Raw genomic sequence first — 18,066 nt, 5'->3', positions numbered from 1 at the left:
TAGTACTACTTCCATCAGAAAAAGTGTGATATTAAATGTGAAAAAAGGCAGTAAAAGCAACGGTAACAAAAAGATTTGGCAGTTCCTTAAAGGGTAATTTGGGAATTTTTCAAAAGCTAACGGAAACCTTTCACATTTAGAAAAGTGGGCGGCACTTGCTCTTCTTTGTGCTTGTATATAATGCTTTACTATTTGCAAATTTGTTTAATCTCTCTTTTTTTTTTTTTCTTTCATTAATTGAGTGCGTCATTTTCTTTTGACTTTTTTTTTTTTTGACTTTCTTAGTAACTCTCATTCTTCTCCTTCCTTCATTTCATGTAACTATCTCTATTTGTATTCCTTTCTACTCGAACTTTTGCGTTTAGAGCCGTTTCTGACATTTTAGAGGCAAAACCATAGTATTTCTTACTACTAGAGGAGTGTCATTTTTCTTCCAAATTGAAATTTTAGGAAAAAACTAAAGTTGGAAAAATGGAGCCTTTAAAACCTGAGGAGATAAGTCACCCACCAATGGATCAACTGCAAGGTTTAGAGTATTGTATTGATTCCAATCCTTCTTGGGGTAATGTTTCTAAAAAATCCTGACTTCATTTATTTATTTTTATTTATATAACCAAACATTTAATGCCCATCATTTCAATAATTTTAATGAACATGAAGTTTTAATTAATTAGACAATTAATAAGTAAAATTAATTTGATTGGTTTGAAACAGGGGAAGCTGTTGCTTTGGGTTTCCAGCATTACATCTTATCGTTAGGAACTGCTGTTATGATTCCTACATTCCTTGTTCCTTTGATGGGAGGTTCTGATGTAAGTTTTATCTTTATTTATTTATACCTTGTTAATTAATCATCATGGGGTTTTGTTGAAAATTCTTGAAATCATTTTATTAAGGAATAACTCTTGAAATCATTTACAAATTATTTATTTATTTATTTTTATTTTTTTTAATGAAGTTAATGTGATTATTAAATATGAATGTAATTTGTGGCACATAGTAAAATTAATAATAACTTATCAAAGTTGAAGTATGTTTTAAGTTGTATATGCTTGGGTGACAGGAATGTTTGCTAATTACTGTAGTAATTACCATGAAAATTTTAATAATAAGGAACATGTTTATGTTACATATTTATAATTAAAAAATAAATAAATAAATAAACATGACCAATTTTATTTGTTAAAAGTGATTTAAAAAAAAATTACATACACCTTAATTAGAATAATTAATTAAGAGAATCATTTTTTATAAGTACAGATTGACGAGCAATTGCTTTGTTTTTGTTAGCGGAAATTTGTGCATGTTGGTTATTGTTGTTGTGTGAACGCATGGGTGCTAATACATAGACATGGTTTTTATATCTTTACAAACTTTATAATGTAGGGTGACAAAGCAAGAGTAGTGCAAACACTACTATTTGTTCAAGGAATCAATACTCTACTACAAACCCTATTCGGAACCCAGCTACCGACCGTGATCGGAGCGTCGTACGCTTACATGGTCCCTATCATCTCCATCATCCATGACTCCACCTTTACAAGGATTGAAGATCCACACATGGTTAGTTTTTGTGTCATCTTTTGAAGATCTTCCAATCTTTTTATCTCTTTCACTATTGTATAGTGTAACATAATCTTTAAGTACTAGTTGAGGGCCCTTTGTAACATAAATAAAAGAAAGTAATAAAAGTAGATTTAGGGCCTGTTCACATTTACTTAATTTCAGTTCAGTTCAGTTCAGTTCAGCTCCAATCAGTTCAGTTCAGTTCCAATCAGTTCAGTTCAGTTCAGTTCAGCTCTTAATTTCCCTCTCACATAAAATATTCATTTCAGCTCAATTCAGTTCAGTTCAGTTCAGTTCAGTTCCAATCAGTTCAGTTCAGTTCAGTTCAGCTCAGTTCAGTAAATATGAACAGGCCCTTAGACCCACCTATGTAATTGGCTTTTAGTAAAGGAACCAACTTTAAGTTTATGAAAGTAAAGTAAGTAGTGTATCAATATACAATATACTTGCTTGTCTATGAATATGCACATAAGATTCCATATTTTTTATACCTTAAAAATTATGTGATACTTATCTTCAAAATGTCACTTTTGGAAAAGGTTAGTCCAATAGGCTATGGTATGGTCATCACAAGCCTAGAAAGCAACAAAATGATGCCCATTTAAACTTTTACCATATGATATGATGTGCACATATTGTTGGAATTCCACTATATATATTTTTTACTATGATAGTACTAAAATAATTACAGTATATGCTTGATGTTTATGTGTTAATATTTGATTGCAGAGGTTTAATAGTACTATGAGGGCAGTCCAAGGAGCTCTAATTGTGGCGTCAAGTTTGCAAATAATCCTCGGATATAGCCAGTTATGGGCTATTTGTTCAAGGTTAATTTTTTCTTTTATGTGTTACTCCGTAGTAACCGTAGTAAGTATACTCTAGACTGTTAGCACCCATATGACGACCATGAGACCCCGGCAATTGAAGCAATGTGACATAGGGGGTCGAGTAGTTATAAATCAATCTCCAAGATTACCGTAAGCCTGATGCCCTAATCTAGCCTGTTCACGCGGTTGCACCCATACGGGCATTGAAATAATGTGACGTAGGGGCCGATAAATCAATCTCCAAGATTTGTCCTATTTCAATAGAATGTTTGTAGAAAATGTCTAACATGAAATACTACCTAGATACTTCGTCTTATTTCCTCTATCTCTTTCCATTTACAATTACTTGCTTAGCTTGCTCTTTGTAACAGTGCACACTTTTAGTAGGCTATCCCGCCCATGAACAACTTTAGTATCCAAGAGCCATTGTGGATTCTTTGGATTTTTGAAGTCGACTTGATATCTAATAGAAAAATGTTTTACATAGCGCTTAGGTTTACATATAAACATTAAATACACTAAAAATATACACTAATTACACTGATTTACGCGTGTTTTTGTCGTAAATATTAATTTAATACAATTTTCAAGAGTGTAATGTTTATATATGGGCTACATATAATATTACCCTTGATAATATATGTAAACTTAAATGTGAAATGGAAGAAATAAATTAAAATGTAATGTTGTAATTAACAAAGATTAGTTTATGGTATGACAGGTTTTTTAGCCCATTGGGAATGGTTCCAGTTATATCACTGGTGGGTTTTGGTCTGCTTGATAGGGGATTTCCTGTGGTAAGTACAATCAGTCTTTAATCATGGTTTAATTTTTAAATTAACCTCATTTCGAGATTAGTTACTGTCTGCATTGTAACTAAATATTTCATTTATTTTCCTGCAATACTCCGTATTAATTTACTCTTCTTGTTCAACTTAAAATAAATAGGCACATTTTTCTAAAATTTTAATATGGTTGCATAATTTTCAGGTGGGACGATGTGTTGAAATTGGCGTTCCCATGCTTATTTTGTTTGTTGTCTTCTCTCAGGTATTTTGTCAATATTATTGCATCCTTTGTATGATTAGGAGGATAGTACTATCGTTTTGTTCAAAGTTTGAATTTTTTCAGTTATTTAGTCTTCAGTGGACATTATTGGGGCTAATTGGATATTAGTGGATTCCACTAACATAACTAGATAAGCTTGATATGATACACAAATAGTTAAACCAGTGAAAGTATTTGAAAGCATGCAAAATCTTGACTGTTTAGCAATGAGTAACTTGTTTAGATCAAAAGGTGGGACATTATCATGGTCTTAAAAGTTCTTCCTATTTGCACAAAAAGAGTCAAAATAGGGAAAAACTATTAGCAATGGAGGGAATAAGACTGTAGAACTAATTTCTTTTCCTTTGTGCAGTATCTGAAGCATTTTCAGGTAAGGAAACTGCCAATGCTGGAGCGCTTTGCTCTTGTTCTATCAGTTACTGTTATATGGGCGTATGCACACCTGTTGACGGCTAGTGGTGCTTACAAACACCGTCCTGCAAAAACTCAAATGAACTGCCGAACTGATAAGGCTAACCTCATCTCTACTGCACCATGGTAAGCTAATGCCAAGAATCTATCTCAGTGATGGGAAACTCCTTACATTGTTGCCATAGCCCACGCTTTTGGGAAAATGCTCATTCATCCCTTGATTTTTGCTTGTGTAGGATAAAGATCCCATACCCTTTACAATGGGGTGCACCTTCTTTTGATCCTGGTCATGCATTTGGAATGATGGCTGCTGTACTAGTCTCACTTATTGAGGTAGCATACAAAGTCACCATAAATTAAGCATTAGTGTACTTCCTATTTACGACTTGGACATGATTATAATGTGTGTAATTTCCTTCTTTAATAGTCAACTGGAGCTTTTAAAGCAGCAGCTCGTCTAGCAAGCGCCACTCCCCCACCAGCTCATGTTCTGAGTCGCGGTATAGGCTGGCAGGTTATATATTATGTCTTCCTACACAGTTGGAGGATGCCCTTCTCTTCCTTTTTTTTTTTTTTTTTCTTGTGGGTGTGCGTGCTTTTACTGATATGAGATTTTGTTCACAGGGTATTGGGATCTTACTCAGTGGACTCTTCGGAACATTAAGTGGCTCTGCTGTCTCTATGTGAGTTTACATGCATATCCCTGATTTTCAGCTAATGCAAGCTTGCTAGCTATATAACTGAACATTATTAATATAAAATGTATTGGATATAGAGAAAATGTAGGCCTGATTGGAAGCACTCGTGTCGGAAGTCGTAGAGTTATACAGATTTCTGCTGGTTTCATGATCTTTTTCTCAATCTTAGGTAAGGCCTAAACTACCTTCTTATATATCTCCTATAAAAGACATCATAAATCTGTCAATAGATTCTCAGTTTTTCTGATTGATACCTGCAGGAAAATTTGGGGCTCTATTTGCTTCAATACCTTTCACTATATTTGCTGCAACGTACTGTGTTTTCTTTGGCCTAGTTGGTAAGTCACACAATCTTTTTGGATTTGTGTAGTGGAAAGTAGACAACAGAAATTCATAAACTAATTGCTTCGGTTTGTTATTGGTTGATGGCTTTCCAGGTTCCGTCGGGCTATCATTCTTGCAGTTCACAAATATGAACTCAATGAGAAATCTCTTCATTGTAGGTGTATCTATGTTTCTTGGTCTGTCTATTCCTAACTATTTTAGAGAATACTCGGCCAGCGCTCTACATGGACCTTCTCACACTAGGGCTGGATGGGTAAGAACATCACTCCTACTTAAACCTCTACCTCCTGCTAAATTTTCTTCTCCAGCAAAAAATAACTCTAGCTTTGGTGGTTGTAATTTGCAGTTCAATGATTTCCTCAATACTATCTTCTCCTCTTCACCGGCAGTGGCACTGATTATCTCAGTTCTCCTAGACAACACCCTTGAATACAAGGATAGTGCTAAAGACAGAGGAATGCCATGGTGGGTAAAATTCCGGACGTTCAAAGGAGACAGTCGAAATGAGGAGTTCTACACCCTTCCCTTTAACCTCAACCGTTTTTTCCCTCCATCATAAAGCATGGTTGAGCCTTAAAGAGAGGGGACAGAGGAATAGTTTTAAAACCCTTAAACCAGTTTTCCGCTCCATCATAAACCCCTTAGAAGTAGTTTAGTTAGCATTGATAGCATTGTGATTATTATCACAATCCTGGTGATGATGGAGAAATGTTATTATCATAGAGTAAATCAAGTTTTGCTCTTTGGCCTCTTTCGGCCTTCCCCGGCGCAATTGATTTATGTATATCTCAACTCGGTATTTCGGGTTCAATTCAATAATAGAAATTATTTATTTGTTCTTTTTAACCAAAGTCCTGACATTTCTTACTACTGATGACAAACAGCACTGATATCTCTTGTGGCATACTATAAGTCAATGACTGAAGTATCATTTTCACACCAAGAAGTAACTCTTGAAATTATGTCCACACGAGAATAAGGAAGATTGCCTTGAACTTTATATTCATTTACTTTACCCAAAAAAATTAAGTGTATTTACATCAATGATCTAGTATAAAATGTTGGGGGGAAATAAAAATCAAAACTGCCCCCACCCGAAAACAAAAGGAAAGTGTAGAAGAGAGATTTTGCTTATCTTGGCTTATTCATCAGGTTGAATGGTTGATTTATTCACAGCAAAAATCAGGTGAAAGTCTAGCGAGCCTTGCACATGCATTCGGGGCTCCTAGGTTGTCGATATATGCTTTGTCCAAATCGTCTCACGTGAACCCTTTGACCTTCTTCTATCATTTTTGTTACCCTATACTGAAAACTGTTCCATGCTATGGTGTCATGATCCAACAATATTGCTGATAGCCTCTTCTTGTTTGGCCGCAAGGTAGGAGCATGACCGCCTCCAAAATAAGTGCGAAACCCAGATACTAATGATGATAGTTGGCTTCCCGAGTCAGTCATGGCAAAAACATCAGCCGTTGCACAGGCAATGAAGTCCAGTGCAGCAAGCTGCGGGAGATGATTAGAAAACATTAGAATCATATTGCTCAGGCTATATGTAAGCCTATAGGCCAAAATGGTCAAGATGGTGTTCACTAAACCCTTTTTCTAAAGCAAAACAAGTTTTCGATAACCCGAGTGTAAACATAGTTCAATACACCATGGCAGTGCAGTGCATCGATACCTCATACTTCAATACACCATAACCACGGTTTTCCTATTGTGGGGGGGGGGGGGGGGGGGGGAATTCTTCACTCAGGTATGCTCATGTAATGTAAGCTGGCTTAGTTTGTGGTACTCATTTATAATTAGTTCAGCTAATTGGGAACAAATAATCAGTTTGTGCCAATGGGAATGGAAAAACAGAACTAGCTTTTGGCGGATGGAGGTTTATAAAACAAAAACAACTGTGTGTGTGGTATTAGAAATGGGAGGGAATGAAACTGAACAATGTGAGTACCATGTAGATTCAGTATGTAACTAGTTAATAATAAAGTATTGGGGATTCGAGCACAAAAAAATAATTACTCCAGTATATCAAACAAAGCCGTGTCTATAAAAACATATAATGATATTTAGGACTAAAGTGAGCCTCAGATGAGTATCAATAAAACTCAGCATTGTCTTTGAACACAATAGGTTTATGTTTTCAGAGCTTCCATTGTAAAGCTACACGATTACTTTGCCAATTTTCCAATCTTACACTTCTTTCATTCTACAGTTACTTGGAAATCCATTATCAGAACAGGAGCTTTGCATATGCCTTTGAGTACAGCAACAACAACAACAAAGCTAGTCCCAAAATGATTTGGGGTCGGCTAACATGCCATTGAGTAATATATTTTAATATTAGGTAAGCTTCAGTTCCTTTCAGGCCCATTATACTGTGCGTTTGTTTGTGTGTGTGTTTTGGGTAGCTTCTCAATTTGAAAGCATAAAAATGTTTATGTTTTGTACAACCACAATAACAAAGCTAGCTGACATCATTGTGAAAAGGCAGTTCTTTTATTTGGTTTCCATTCCTTTAAAATATGTCAAAAAAATGCAGATATATTAAAATTATTATAAGATGTATGAGAGTATGATGGCTATTATAACACCATGTAAAGTGTACAGATTAAAGAGCACTAGAAAGAGTTTGATGGTATCATTTTTCCAACGTGTTGCACCTTCTTTCAGAAAGCCCATAGGCCAAGGTACTAAATAGATAAGTGTGCTTTAGCTGGATGTAATTTTGAAACGAGTGACTTCTTGGGAAGTTGCTTGAACTATGCATTGATTCAGAATGATTATATGCATTGATTCAGAATGATCAAATTGGACAAGTTGGTTTGTATAGGCATTTGCAGTGGTTAATTCTGGGATCTTAAGTGGGGGCAAATGTGTTAATTTTGGGAGCTCTGACCGTTGCCAAAAGTAAAAGATAGCCTAGGTTCTGGATTTGTCAATAACATTTTGGAACTTAAATTTATAACTGAGTAAACATCCATATATATGTGGCGTGACCTACTTTCAGATTAAAAAAATAAATAAAATTCAACAAGACTATACTGGAAAAAAAAAAGAAAAAAAAAAAAAAAAAAAAAAAAAAGGGGATGTTTTACGTATAGGTATCACTGAAACAGCTTACCTGAGAAGAGAAATTCCTAAAAGGCTCAAGTTCACTGGGAGCCAGAAGATCTTCCTTGGTTACCAAATTTGGATAAAGGCTGCTGAAAGGCTTCATCCTTGACTTTCCATCATAAATTTGAGATCCAGCAAGATAAATGTATGTACGACGCTCGAAACCAAGACCAGCAAGAAGAATTCCTGCTTCCTCTGGTGTCAAGGGACATCTTCCAGAGATTCTCAATTCTTCAGGAGACACGGGCCTGTACACAGCATCAAGATATAGAGATATATCAAATTAAATGAGGCAAGTAATAGACCACTGGCTTAGAATAAACGATCCAACATGTGACAGAATGAGATTGCTAACATACTTCAACCCCTTGAGTCGTTGAAGGAGCAATGGGAAATGAGTTTCTCTGTAAGCTTGGAGTTCTTTTCTCTCAATTTCTCCACCACCAAATTCACAAAAGGAATAAGCCACCATATCCACTTCAAATCTCAGATGTAGAGCAAGATACTTGGAAGGACCTTTACTCATATTATCCCTTCTTGAGTCATTGTCAGGCATAAAGTTTCCAAGAAGCTCCTTGTCTATCCGATTTCTTGATGAGTCATATTCCCTAATCCTTCTTACTAATAACGATCCAACTTGTTGGATATTGGGCACAAACTTCAAAGCATGAAAATTGCATTTACACCTCAATTTCTGGAATAAAGATAATAAATCAGTATGTAAGGAACTTCAAACATTTGATGAACTAATAAAAGTAACATACTGAGAACTAATGATCAGGGATCCAAACTGTAAAAAAGATTCAGTTTTCATTTTCCAGAAAATTTCCAGCAGCTTAATTTAAACTTACATTATATCAGATTTCAGAACCTCGACAGCAAAGAAAAGCAGGTTCTTTCACAAACGAAGCAAGACATAAACTCTAATTAAAAGAGCACTTAGTCTTAAGGATGAAATCTTGATTATTTTCCACAGGATGCAAGAAAAGTAGTTTAAATTTAAACTAACCAAAGGAGACATGAACATAATGCTAGACGATCATGGTTTTGTTACATATGTAACATCTTTACATATATGTTGAAAAAAAACATCTATAAAAAACTTTGAAATAATGTTATTAACCTGAAGGTGAGGAGGCAGTGGATCAAACCCAAAACGGTTTCCAAAGCCAAGTAAATGCACAACGCCGTTTTGCAGGAGGATTGGAAGTACAAGTCTCATATAATCAGTTGGTGTTGCCTCCTTATCAAGATCTGCATCAGTAACCTAAAAAGTAAAGTAACTTGAGAAAGTATCCACACATTTGTAGTCCAATTCAAGAGATTGAAGATTGCAAAAAGGCAACAAATAAAAACAACTTACTACACTACCAATTGCTTCAAGGTCTATTGATCTCAACTGTTGAGGGAGTTCCTTGGTAATGGATATGTCATCCTTCAATGAGTTGATGAAATGCTCTTCTTGATAAATATCACCAAACTGGCTGTCAATTTGTATTATTTCATAGCACAAATTAGCAACAAGTATTACATAACTCAAAACATACATAGATTTGATCTAAAAGATTCTTGTGTAATAATAATTAAAACTTCCATCACTGAAAATAAAGCCTATAAAAACATGGGTAAACTTGACTAGCTTGATGATCTTTTGTCTTAGAATGGTTAATTGCAATACACAACTGTCAGTAATGATCCCACTGTATGAAGGTGTTTATAAAGATCATGAAGTAAGTCTAAATGTTAATCACTATAGATTATCAGAAAGGATAACATCCTTTGATCAAAATGTTGCCAGTTGCCACCTCCCGGGTAAGTGTTTTGGTGTAAATTTGACAGAAAAAGTTGGGAAAAGAGGAAAAATATTATAATAAGGTGACAAAGTAAAACCAAGGAACTCATGTAAATTTTTAATTTGAACATTTTAGAAGATGCCAATGTCTAATTTTTAAATCCATCATCAATACAGAAGAAAATAAGTAAAATAGTCTGTTTTCTTCCACTATTTACTTTTTATTTCGGGGTGGAAGGAGGGGGGGGGGGGGGGGGGGAGGGGAAGGGAAGGGGTTGCATAAGGAAGCAGAGAGCAGAAAGAATTAATAGCTTAATGCTATAAAATATGTAGCAGCAAGACGGAATCGCACCTTGGATCCTTCCAAACACTGCTATACAGAAATCTTGGGAGAACTAAACTTGCATTGAGTAGTGATGAAACTGCAACTGCATTGCAGACCTGAAGACACCCAAAATATTCCATCAGGTTTCTGGTTTTTGAAACAAAAAGTAAACAGCAGACAGGTTCTTTTCTTTTTATAAAGAGGAAATATACACATTTGCTAATGGTATCCTTATCAAAGAGGTTTCTTTTTAAGGACACAAGAAATGAAAAAAAAAACTAAAAGAATCTACATTTACTACGACACCCCAGTATGTTGTACCCCAAATCTGACATGACATACAACACCTCAAACACACATGGATACAAATGTATGTTAAAATCTTTAAGGGTTATTACATACTCCGTAATAGAATTACATAAAGATTTTTGTATATGTCTGATACAGTGATACTTCTATTCTGTCTGATACTCTGATGTTCTGTTACCAATTTGATAGCAACTTCATTTAACAAAGGATTATGTTTTAATTAATTATTTTGTTACCAATCTGATAGAAAATGTGTTCATGTAAGAAACAAGTTTTCCCAGCCTTGCACAACAATCAGGTCTAGTCATTGTTTAGGTGAGTCTAAATATTGTGCATATAAAACTTAATTATGTACTTAAGCAGCACCTTTTCATTGTATCCAACAACGGAAAAAAATGCAGTACCTGTTTTTTAGAATATAAAAAGAAAGGGCCCAAGAATCAATTAAAGAGTCCCAAAACTCTTTCATGGCTCATTGTTTAGTGAATAAACTAGTTTTCTTAGGCCCTGTTTAAATCACCTTATATTCACTTACTTCAGAAAAATAAGTCCATATTAGGGTTAAAAAGGGTTACCCAAGTTCAATTTACAAATAAAATAAGTTCTAATAAGTTCTCGTAAGTTCAGATAATTTCTGATAATTTTTAGATTATAAAATAAAATCATCATGACGCTGAAAGTAACATGACAGACAATATATATCAAATTCGGAACTTAATATCTATGAATTTTCCCAACAAGATCACATCTTATTTTCTTAAGTAAGATCATTCTCTTTCCAATATAAACTTATATAGGTAATAACTAATAAGTGCTCATCTGCCTCTCTTTGGCTCTTGCATTTTACTACTTTCGTTGTAATTTCAGAGTCTCCAAATGTTTATATTCTTTATAATAATATCAAAATTAAAATATTTAGCAAAGCAATCACTAGATTCTGCTATTCTGAGTACAGTATTGGAAACATAGAAGTCAGAACAAAGTAACTCGCTAATCTGAAAGCCAACAGGTTAGCAATATAGGCTTCACACAGCACATTAAGGGAGCCAGATACAGATAATGGATAAATTGGAAAAAGATCATGTTGCTTATTGTCATTTTGGCAACGTTTCTAAACAAATACTCAGTCAAGCACTCAAGCCCCTAGCCTCTTGGGAGGTGAAGATATAAGCAGCTTTCCCGATCAGCAAAGGGGGTATCTTTAGAGCAATAAGTACAAAATAGCTGCCAATAATCTTATAGGAAATCAGTTAGTTATGTTCTAACAGCCTAAGAAGTAGGATGAGATTTGAAAATAAAGTGAGTTTGAACTTACGGCAACTCGTTGTTGATTGAGACCTCCATTTGCACTGACTAATATAAATCCATTGCTATTTTTAGGACTTCCTGTACCTCGAAATCGGAAAGGAAAAGGATCAATTTTGGCTTAATAAATTAGTCCACAAAAAAATTCCAACATCAATTTGTGCAACCCTAATAGATCAAATTCTCAGTTAACACATGCATCCACCTAGCTGTATTTATTGCTAAGCTGTCAAAGGAAGTTACTAGATGACCAAGAGGCTTGAAAAGGAAGAATTTCCGTACACTGGGTGCAATTAGTAAGGTAGCATAGAAAAATGTAACTACCTTGATCCTCTGGCCTTTGCACGTCTGCACAAGGTTTCCACACTGATGCTCGCGAAGATAATTCTTTCCACGACTTACTTGGCATACGTCCAAACTCTTGCTACACCATCAATATATGCACACAATTTATCAGTAATCGAGCACGAGGGCAGAAAAGAAACATATGAGCAAAGGAATTTTTTTTTTTTCAAAACAAAAAGCCTCTAGTGTAGATGCTGAAGCAAGACCTGTGCAAGATTAGTTGAAGCCAAGTTCAGAAGACGGCCATACATCAAAGGAGAACTTTCTTCCTTGCTAGAATTAACTCGTACATCCTTCCATGAACATATTCAAAATCAATAGGCATCCTTTAGTTACGTCCCTATGCATTACAAGGAAATTTTCACATACACCAAATGCAAAAAAACTACTATGTAATTGACAACATGAGTGGCAAGGGGACAAATGCATTGAAGTATGAAGTTAAAAAACCAATAAACGAAGAAAATATTTTATTCCAACAGTAAAATGATTATCCTAAACCCTGGTTTCTGGAGAGAACCTCCAGAAAAACAAAGACAAAAGTAAGAAGGTTCACACACTGTAGTATAGTGAAGGTCATCTGGTGTTATTGCAGTAGGAAAGAACCATAGACAAGATCTACTTTATAAGGCTAAATAGAAATAAGTCAACTAGTGAGATTGACAGAGATCATTGAGCCTCAGACACAGATTAGTTCAGGAATTACCAACATCTAAAACCATCATCTGATTGATATAGTAATTATTGATGCCTCAAAGTCAGCAGCTATCGACTCAACTATTACAAGTGATCAATCATCACATAGCCTAATGTAGGAATTTATAGGATCAGAAGACAGTCATCACATAAACCCTCACTTTTGACTTTGGCCAACTTCTATGGACCACCAAATGTAATAAATGATTAGCACAAAACAGCATTATAAGCTATCTTTTGACTAAAAGCGGCTAGCGTAGTTACTGCTGCTAAGAAAGACCAAGTAAGAGTTTGTTTTACAGCAAAGAAAACATCCGGATCAAAATAGTTCATTGAGCTTACCACAAGCTGAGAAGATCACCTACTGCTAAAATATCAACTCCAGTATTTCTATTTTATTCAAAAATACTTATAGCTTACCTATACAATGAATCGGAGACCACTGTTCAAATTAAAGGACCATTGTGGTAACATTAACAAAAAAGAATCCTTGGCACTGAACCATGCTCTACTTGTACATCCTTCCTTAAACTTGCTAACTTGTGGGAGGAAAAAAAAAAAACTAGACACCAACCCACACCAAGGTTACTACACTCAACCTTCGCAGTATAGAAGATGACTAGGAAAGGTTAGCATCTAGAAATTCATTTTGGTACTTCTGTAGTTGTTTCGAGAAAATATTCTTTAAGGATCTTGCAGGTGATTTACAGGGAGAAGCATAAAACCTCCATAGATTACCTCTAAGATACAGAGTCCAACCTCCTATTAGTAGGCTTCTACTTAATAATCTGGTCTATTTTCTAGCTAACTTATGAAAAGAAGTTCATCCATGCCTCCTAACTAATAAGTTCTATTCCACTCATAAATTAAGGTTGTAATTTCTATATGAAAAATAATAATTAAAAAAGAAAATCCCATCAGAAACTAGAAGTGTGGCGCATATAAACAAAGTCAGAATCGCGGAATGGAAGATTAAGGCCCAAATCTAAACTCCGAATTTCCGATAAATCTGATACTAATTTCTCAAGACTATCCAGCATGAAAATATATATCTATTGATTGATGATAAATATAACAAAGTTTGGTACCTCTGACGTGTTCATTTCTAAGACAGAACTTTTACGAAAATTTGCAGAATTGAAGTCCACCAACATAAGGGAATCCAACCAAAAGAACAAACCCATCAACCCAATAGCAAAACCAAACAACCTTAATTGCCTGTGAAACCAATTATGCCTTTTCCCGCCATATACTCCTTTACAAATTGATTGCTTTGCTGCCATACTATTATTATCACATGTACCACCAAAGAGAAAATTCTTGCACCAATGATAATCTGATCCTAACACCCTTCTACCTGAAAAATGATCATTATTGGCCGGACCCTCAGAACACCTCGCGGGACACTCTCTCATCCCAAACAAGAAATCAACATTAGCCGGATGAGGATGTGGACTCTTAGGTGATCCAAGCTTCCCCATTACACTTACAATCTCTCCCTAAAAAATCCGACAATCTAAAATTCTCGTTCGTTCTTCCCCGAGAAATATGAATAGCACAACAATTTTCCCTCCTTTTCAAGTGGGCATTTCTATTTTCACACGCCTACAAACTTCATATACCAATTCAACAAAAAAGACTTTTCACTTAAATTTTTATTTACAAACTTTGAATTTTAATATAAAGAAAGTGTCAAATTAGCTGAAACAATAACATCAAACTGACCTAAGCGAAAAATTCAAAGTGAAGCTACAAATATTCATTAGGTAGATAGACAACGATATGTGAGTGAAATTCAAGCAACAAATCGTGAAATAATTAAATAAAACCTAATTGATTCGATTGCGATAAACATGAATTCATAAATTAATTAAGAATTGCGACTCACCAAATTCCAAATATAGGTGGTTAGTTGGGTGGCTTTGACCGTCCAAATTGATAGTAATCGGGAAGATGAAGGCGACGAGAGAGAGTAAAATAGAAGAAGCAAACCCTAAATTCCGTCATTTTCCCCCAACTTGATTTGAGATGAGAAAATTAGGGTTAGAAATTGAACTGAGATCAAAGGAAAAAGATGAAGAAGAAGAAGAAATTAAGTGAGATTTTTATAAAAATAAATTTTAATTGTTTTTGATTGGAGCGTACCAAAAAAATTGGAGCAGTTGGCGGGAACAAAGAACAACGGCAACAACTTCTTTTGATATGGTTGTTTAAGTTTGTGTTAATTCTTGTTGAACTCCAAACTTGCATTTTTTCAAAAAAAAAATGTGATGTGAAAGGTTGACGATGTTTAAGGTAATCGTCTATTTTTACTCCTTTCTAAAAAGAGAACAATTAGTTTGAATGTGAAGGGGTAAGATTATAAATTTTTGACAAAGTATGAAATATATGTGTGCTACACAAGTGATATTATGGAGTATACTTTTTTTTAAAAAAATTACTTTTATTATTTAGAAAAAATTAGCCGCCCACAACACCAACTATAATAAAGGTGCGTGTAGCAGCACAACCTTTTAAGGGTGCGGTCTACAGCACAAACTATGTAATTGAGTGCACATATTAGCATAAATGACATTAATAAATTAAGGTTCCATGGAAAAAAGTGGAATCTTTATTATTTTATATAATTGTGTAAACATTATTTAAACTTATATGATTTTCCATCATGCGTGACTAAATTAGCCTTACCTTCTATTTATTTTTTTCATTCAAGCATTTCTTAACCTCCACCGTTATATTAAGCAGATTCCTTAAAAAAAAATTGTGCTATTATTTTCCTTCGTTCGCTTCTCCAATTACTTTTTCTAATATCAATCTCACATGATTGACTTAGTTTCCTTTCCCTTTCCACTTAGTTAAATACTAAATTGATAAATAAAAAAAAAAAAAAACATTTGATTACCTTTATTCTACAAGATTTCAGGATACATAGGTAACTTTCTAATACCAAACCCCCACAAAATGATTGTAAATACTTCATTTAAAAAATAATTTTAGAATTGGATTTTTGGATATGTCAAATTGATTTTCTTGTTTTTGATGTACAACACTTAATTGTGGAGGTTAAGAGAGAATAATTTAAAGGGAAAAAATTAATTATAGGAGGCTTTAGGTATAGTAATGTTAGATGTAGGAAACGGATTCAATTAAGTGTTTCCATTTCTAGTTGTTTGGTATGGGTTAAAAGCAACAAATACCGTTTCCGGAGGGTAACCAAATCCCCCAATTTGTTACCCTTGACAATCTAGTGGAAACAAAATATGTTTTCATACCCAATCACAATCTACTCAAATTGTTTCCATTCCACTAGGATACCAAACAAATAATAAAGGTCACGTTTATCATTACCCTTTCCCCTACTTATTTGAATCCTTTCCGTTTCATATACGATGTTTATACCAAACACCCCCATAATGGAAGAGGAAACTAAGTCAATCATCACATGAGATGTAAAAAAAAGTAATTGAAGAAACAAACGATTGAAAATAATGGTGAAAACTTTTTGAAATAATTCAATTTAATGGTTACTTAATTACATGAGATGGAAAATGAAAAATTATGTAGAATGGAATTAATCAAAAATATTTTTAAATAAAAAAGCATTAAATATTTAAGATTTCACTTTCAAAAGAAAGCTAAACTTTGCCAATGTCATTTACAAACATGGGCACGGGCCGTGCCCGTGCCGCCGCGGGCCGTGCCTGGCCGTGCCGGGGTGGCGGCCGTGCCGTGCCGTGCCGTGCCGGCTCCGCGGCGGGCCGTGCCGTGTCGTGCCTGAAATTGGCACACCCCAGCCCACGGCACGGCACGGCCCACGTGCCTAGCGGGCCGTGCCGTGCCGGGCCGCGGGCCAAACCGTGCCTACCTTAATTTTTTTTTTTTTTTTTTTTAAAAAAAAAAATAAATGTTAAAAAAACGAATTAAAAACAAAAATGCATATAATAAAAAAAAATACTAGTGCGATAATCCGAAAACACAAAAAAATGAAGAATAACTTATTTTATTATATGACGGTAGCCGGTACGAATGTACGATAATTCAATAATACAAAATTACAAAATAAGTAATGATAATTAAAAATCGTACAATAGTGTATGAATATTGAATAACTTCATTTATTATACGGAATACGAAGTTCGATAATACAAAAAGAATACAATAGTGTATAATGTAAATATGTAATCATGTAATTATTATTGGTCGTCTTCGTCTTCGCCTTCGTCTTCATCTTCGTCTTCGTCTCCTAGAGGTTCAAGGTCATCCGCCAATTGAGTGGATTGAGAAGTATGAGAACTAAAAGAAGTCGACGTTCCTTCATCGTCGTCGTTTTGTGCATAAGTACGATCTTGAGAACGAGTTTCGGCATCCAACCAATCCTTGAAGCAAACACACATTTCAAGTGTTTCGGGTTTTAGTCTTGTTCTTCTATCGTCTAGAACTCTTCCCGACGCACTAAAAGCTCTTTCGGAAGCAACGGAGGAGACTTGGATAGCAAAAATATCACGAGCCATTGCCGACAAAATTGGATGTTTCACGGCTTGTGATTTCCACCAATCGAGGATGTCGAGGCCAAACTTCTCTTCATCGTCCATGCCTTTCATGAAGTCGTAACTTAAGTACATTTGCAACTCCGAAACATCGCTTTGTGTTCTCCTAGATGATGATGATTCTGTACCTGAATACTTAGACATCAAGTTAGTAGCTTGTGCAAATAAACCTTTGGCCCGTTTACTTACATTTTTGGATGTTTGAGAAGGGGCAAATCGAGACACGGTTCCATATTTACTTTCATAAACATTATATAAATTAAAAAACTCATCCGTCACCTTATTCTTAAAAGTTTCAACATCATCTTCAAAATTCATGTTACTATAATAAATATCAATTAATAAAAAGGTGCCATCATATTTTTGTCTAGGATCTAAAATAGAAGCAAAAATATAAATCATAGGAATATCGGTGTAATATTTACGCCATTTATCCTCCATGGATGGAAGATATCCACGATAAACATGTTCTGATCGGTGTTCCGCAAAAAGTTGTGCAAGTAAACATGCATTGCTAAGAAAAGAATGAGCACAAGGATTATATACAGAAGAAAAACAATGTGTCATACCATATAGTAATTGTAAAAACTGCATATATTTTTCACAATTAGCCCAATCATCTTCAAGTAAAGCATTTTGTGGAAATTTCATATTATAAAAAAGTGTTAAATGAACCTTGTACTCGATTGCCCGACTCAACCTTTCATAGGTG

The 18,066-nt window shown here is 34.8% G+C and overlaps 2 protein-coding genes across 4 annotated transcripts; one reads left to right on the top strand and one right to left on the bottom strand.

Moving 5' to 3' along the window:
• Positions 1–5,713, top strand: LOC145579290 (nucleobase-ascorbate transporter 2-like). The gene is made up of 14 exons (XM_081636540.1): positions 1–562; positions 715–812; positions 1,387–1,563; positions 2,296–2,396; positions 3,118–3,193; positions 3,387–3,446; positions 3,817–4,001; positions 4,112–4,208; positions 4,303–4,389; positions 4,500–4,558; positions 4,651–4,742; positions 4,834–4,911; positions 5,011–5,171; positions 5,265–5,713. Exons 1-14 carry the CDS (start codon positions 472–474, stop codon positions 5,475–5,477), a joined length of 1,575 nt encoding a protein of 524 aa, XP_081492666.1. The 5' UTR covers positions 1–471; the 3' UTR covers positions 5,478–5,713.
• Positions 5,714–5,913: 200 nt separating this feature from the next.
• LOC145579288 (O-fucosyltransferase 8-like) lies at positions 5,914–15,044 on the bottom strand. 3 transcript variants are annotated; one of them, XM_081636539.1, is made up of 11 exons: positions 14,953–15,044; positions 14,696–14,824; positions 12,318–12,451; positions 12,091–12,190; positions 11,777–11,847; positions 10,180–10,268; positions 9,399–9,519; positions 9,159–9,302; positions 8,395–8,729; positions 8,043–8,283; positions 5,914–6,421 (listed from the first exon to the last, which is right to left on the bottom strand). In XM_081636539.1, exons 3-11 carry the CDS (start codon positions 12,360–12,362, stop codon positions 6,113–6,115), a joined length of 1,455 nt encoding a protein of 484 aa, XP_081492665.1. In that variant the 5' UTR covers positions 12,363–12,451; positions 14,696–14,824; positions 14,953–15,044; the 3' UTR covers positions 5,914–6,112. The 3 variants fall into 3 exon arrangements, with proteins under 3 accessions (XP_081492665.1, XP_081492664.1, XP_081492663.1); XM_081636538.1 differs by having other exon boundaries at positions 14,696–15,004; XM_081636537.1 differs by lacking the exons at positions 14,696–14,824; positions 14,953–15,044 and adding an exon at positions 13,896–14,369 and having other exon boundaries at positions 12,318–12,404.
• Between the last annotated feature and the right edge of the window lie 3,022 nt (positions 15,045–18,066).

The sequence above is a fragment of the Chenopodium album genome, chromosome 14, assembly GCF_948465745.1.
Source record: "Chenopodium album chromosome 14, dcCheAlbu1.1, whole genome shotgun sequence".
Taxonomy (NCBI): domain Eukaryota; kingdom Viridiplantae; phylum Streptophyta; class Magnoliopsida; order Caryophyllales; family Amaranthaceae; genus Chenopodium; species Chenopodium album.
Note: the sequence above shows the minus strand (reverse complement) of the source record. Positions and strands in the feature narration are given on the sequence as shown.

Coding starts and splice junctions, on each gene's coding strand:
- LOC145579290 (XM_081636540.1), top strand. CDS start 472: ATGGAGCCTTTAAAACCTGAGGAGATAAGTCACCCACCAATGGATCAA. Junction 1,564..2,295: donor GGATTGAAGATCCACACATG/GTTAGTTTTTGT, acceptor ATTTGATTGCAG/AGGTTTAATAGTACTATGAG. Junction 4,390..4,499: donor GTCGCGGTATAGGCTGGCAG/GTTATATATTAT, acceptor TTTTGTTCACAG/GGTATTGGGATCTTACTCAG.
- LOC145579288 (XM_081636537.1), bottom strand. CDS start 14,288: ATGGGGAAGCTTGGATCACCTAAGAGTCCACATCCTCATCCGGCTAAT. Junction 11,848..12,090: donor GCAAAGGCCAGAGGATCAAG/GTAGTTACATTT, acceptor TTCGAGGTACAG/GAAGTCCTAAAAATAGCAAT. Junction 8,284..8,394: donor CAACGACTCAAGGGGTTGAA/GTATGTTAGCAA, acceptor TGCTGTGTACAG/GCCCGTGTCTCCTGAAGAAT.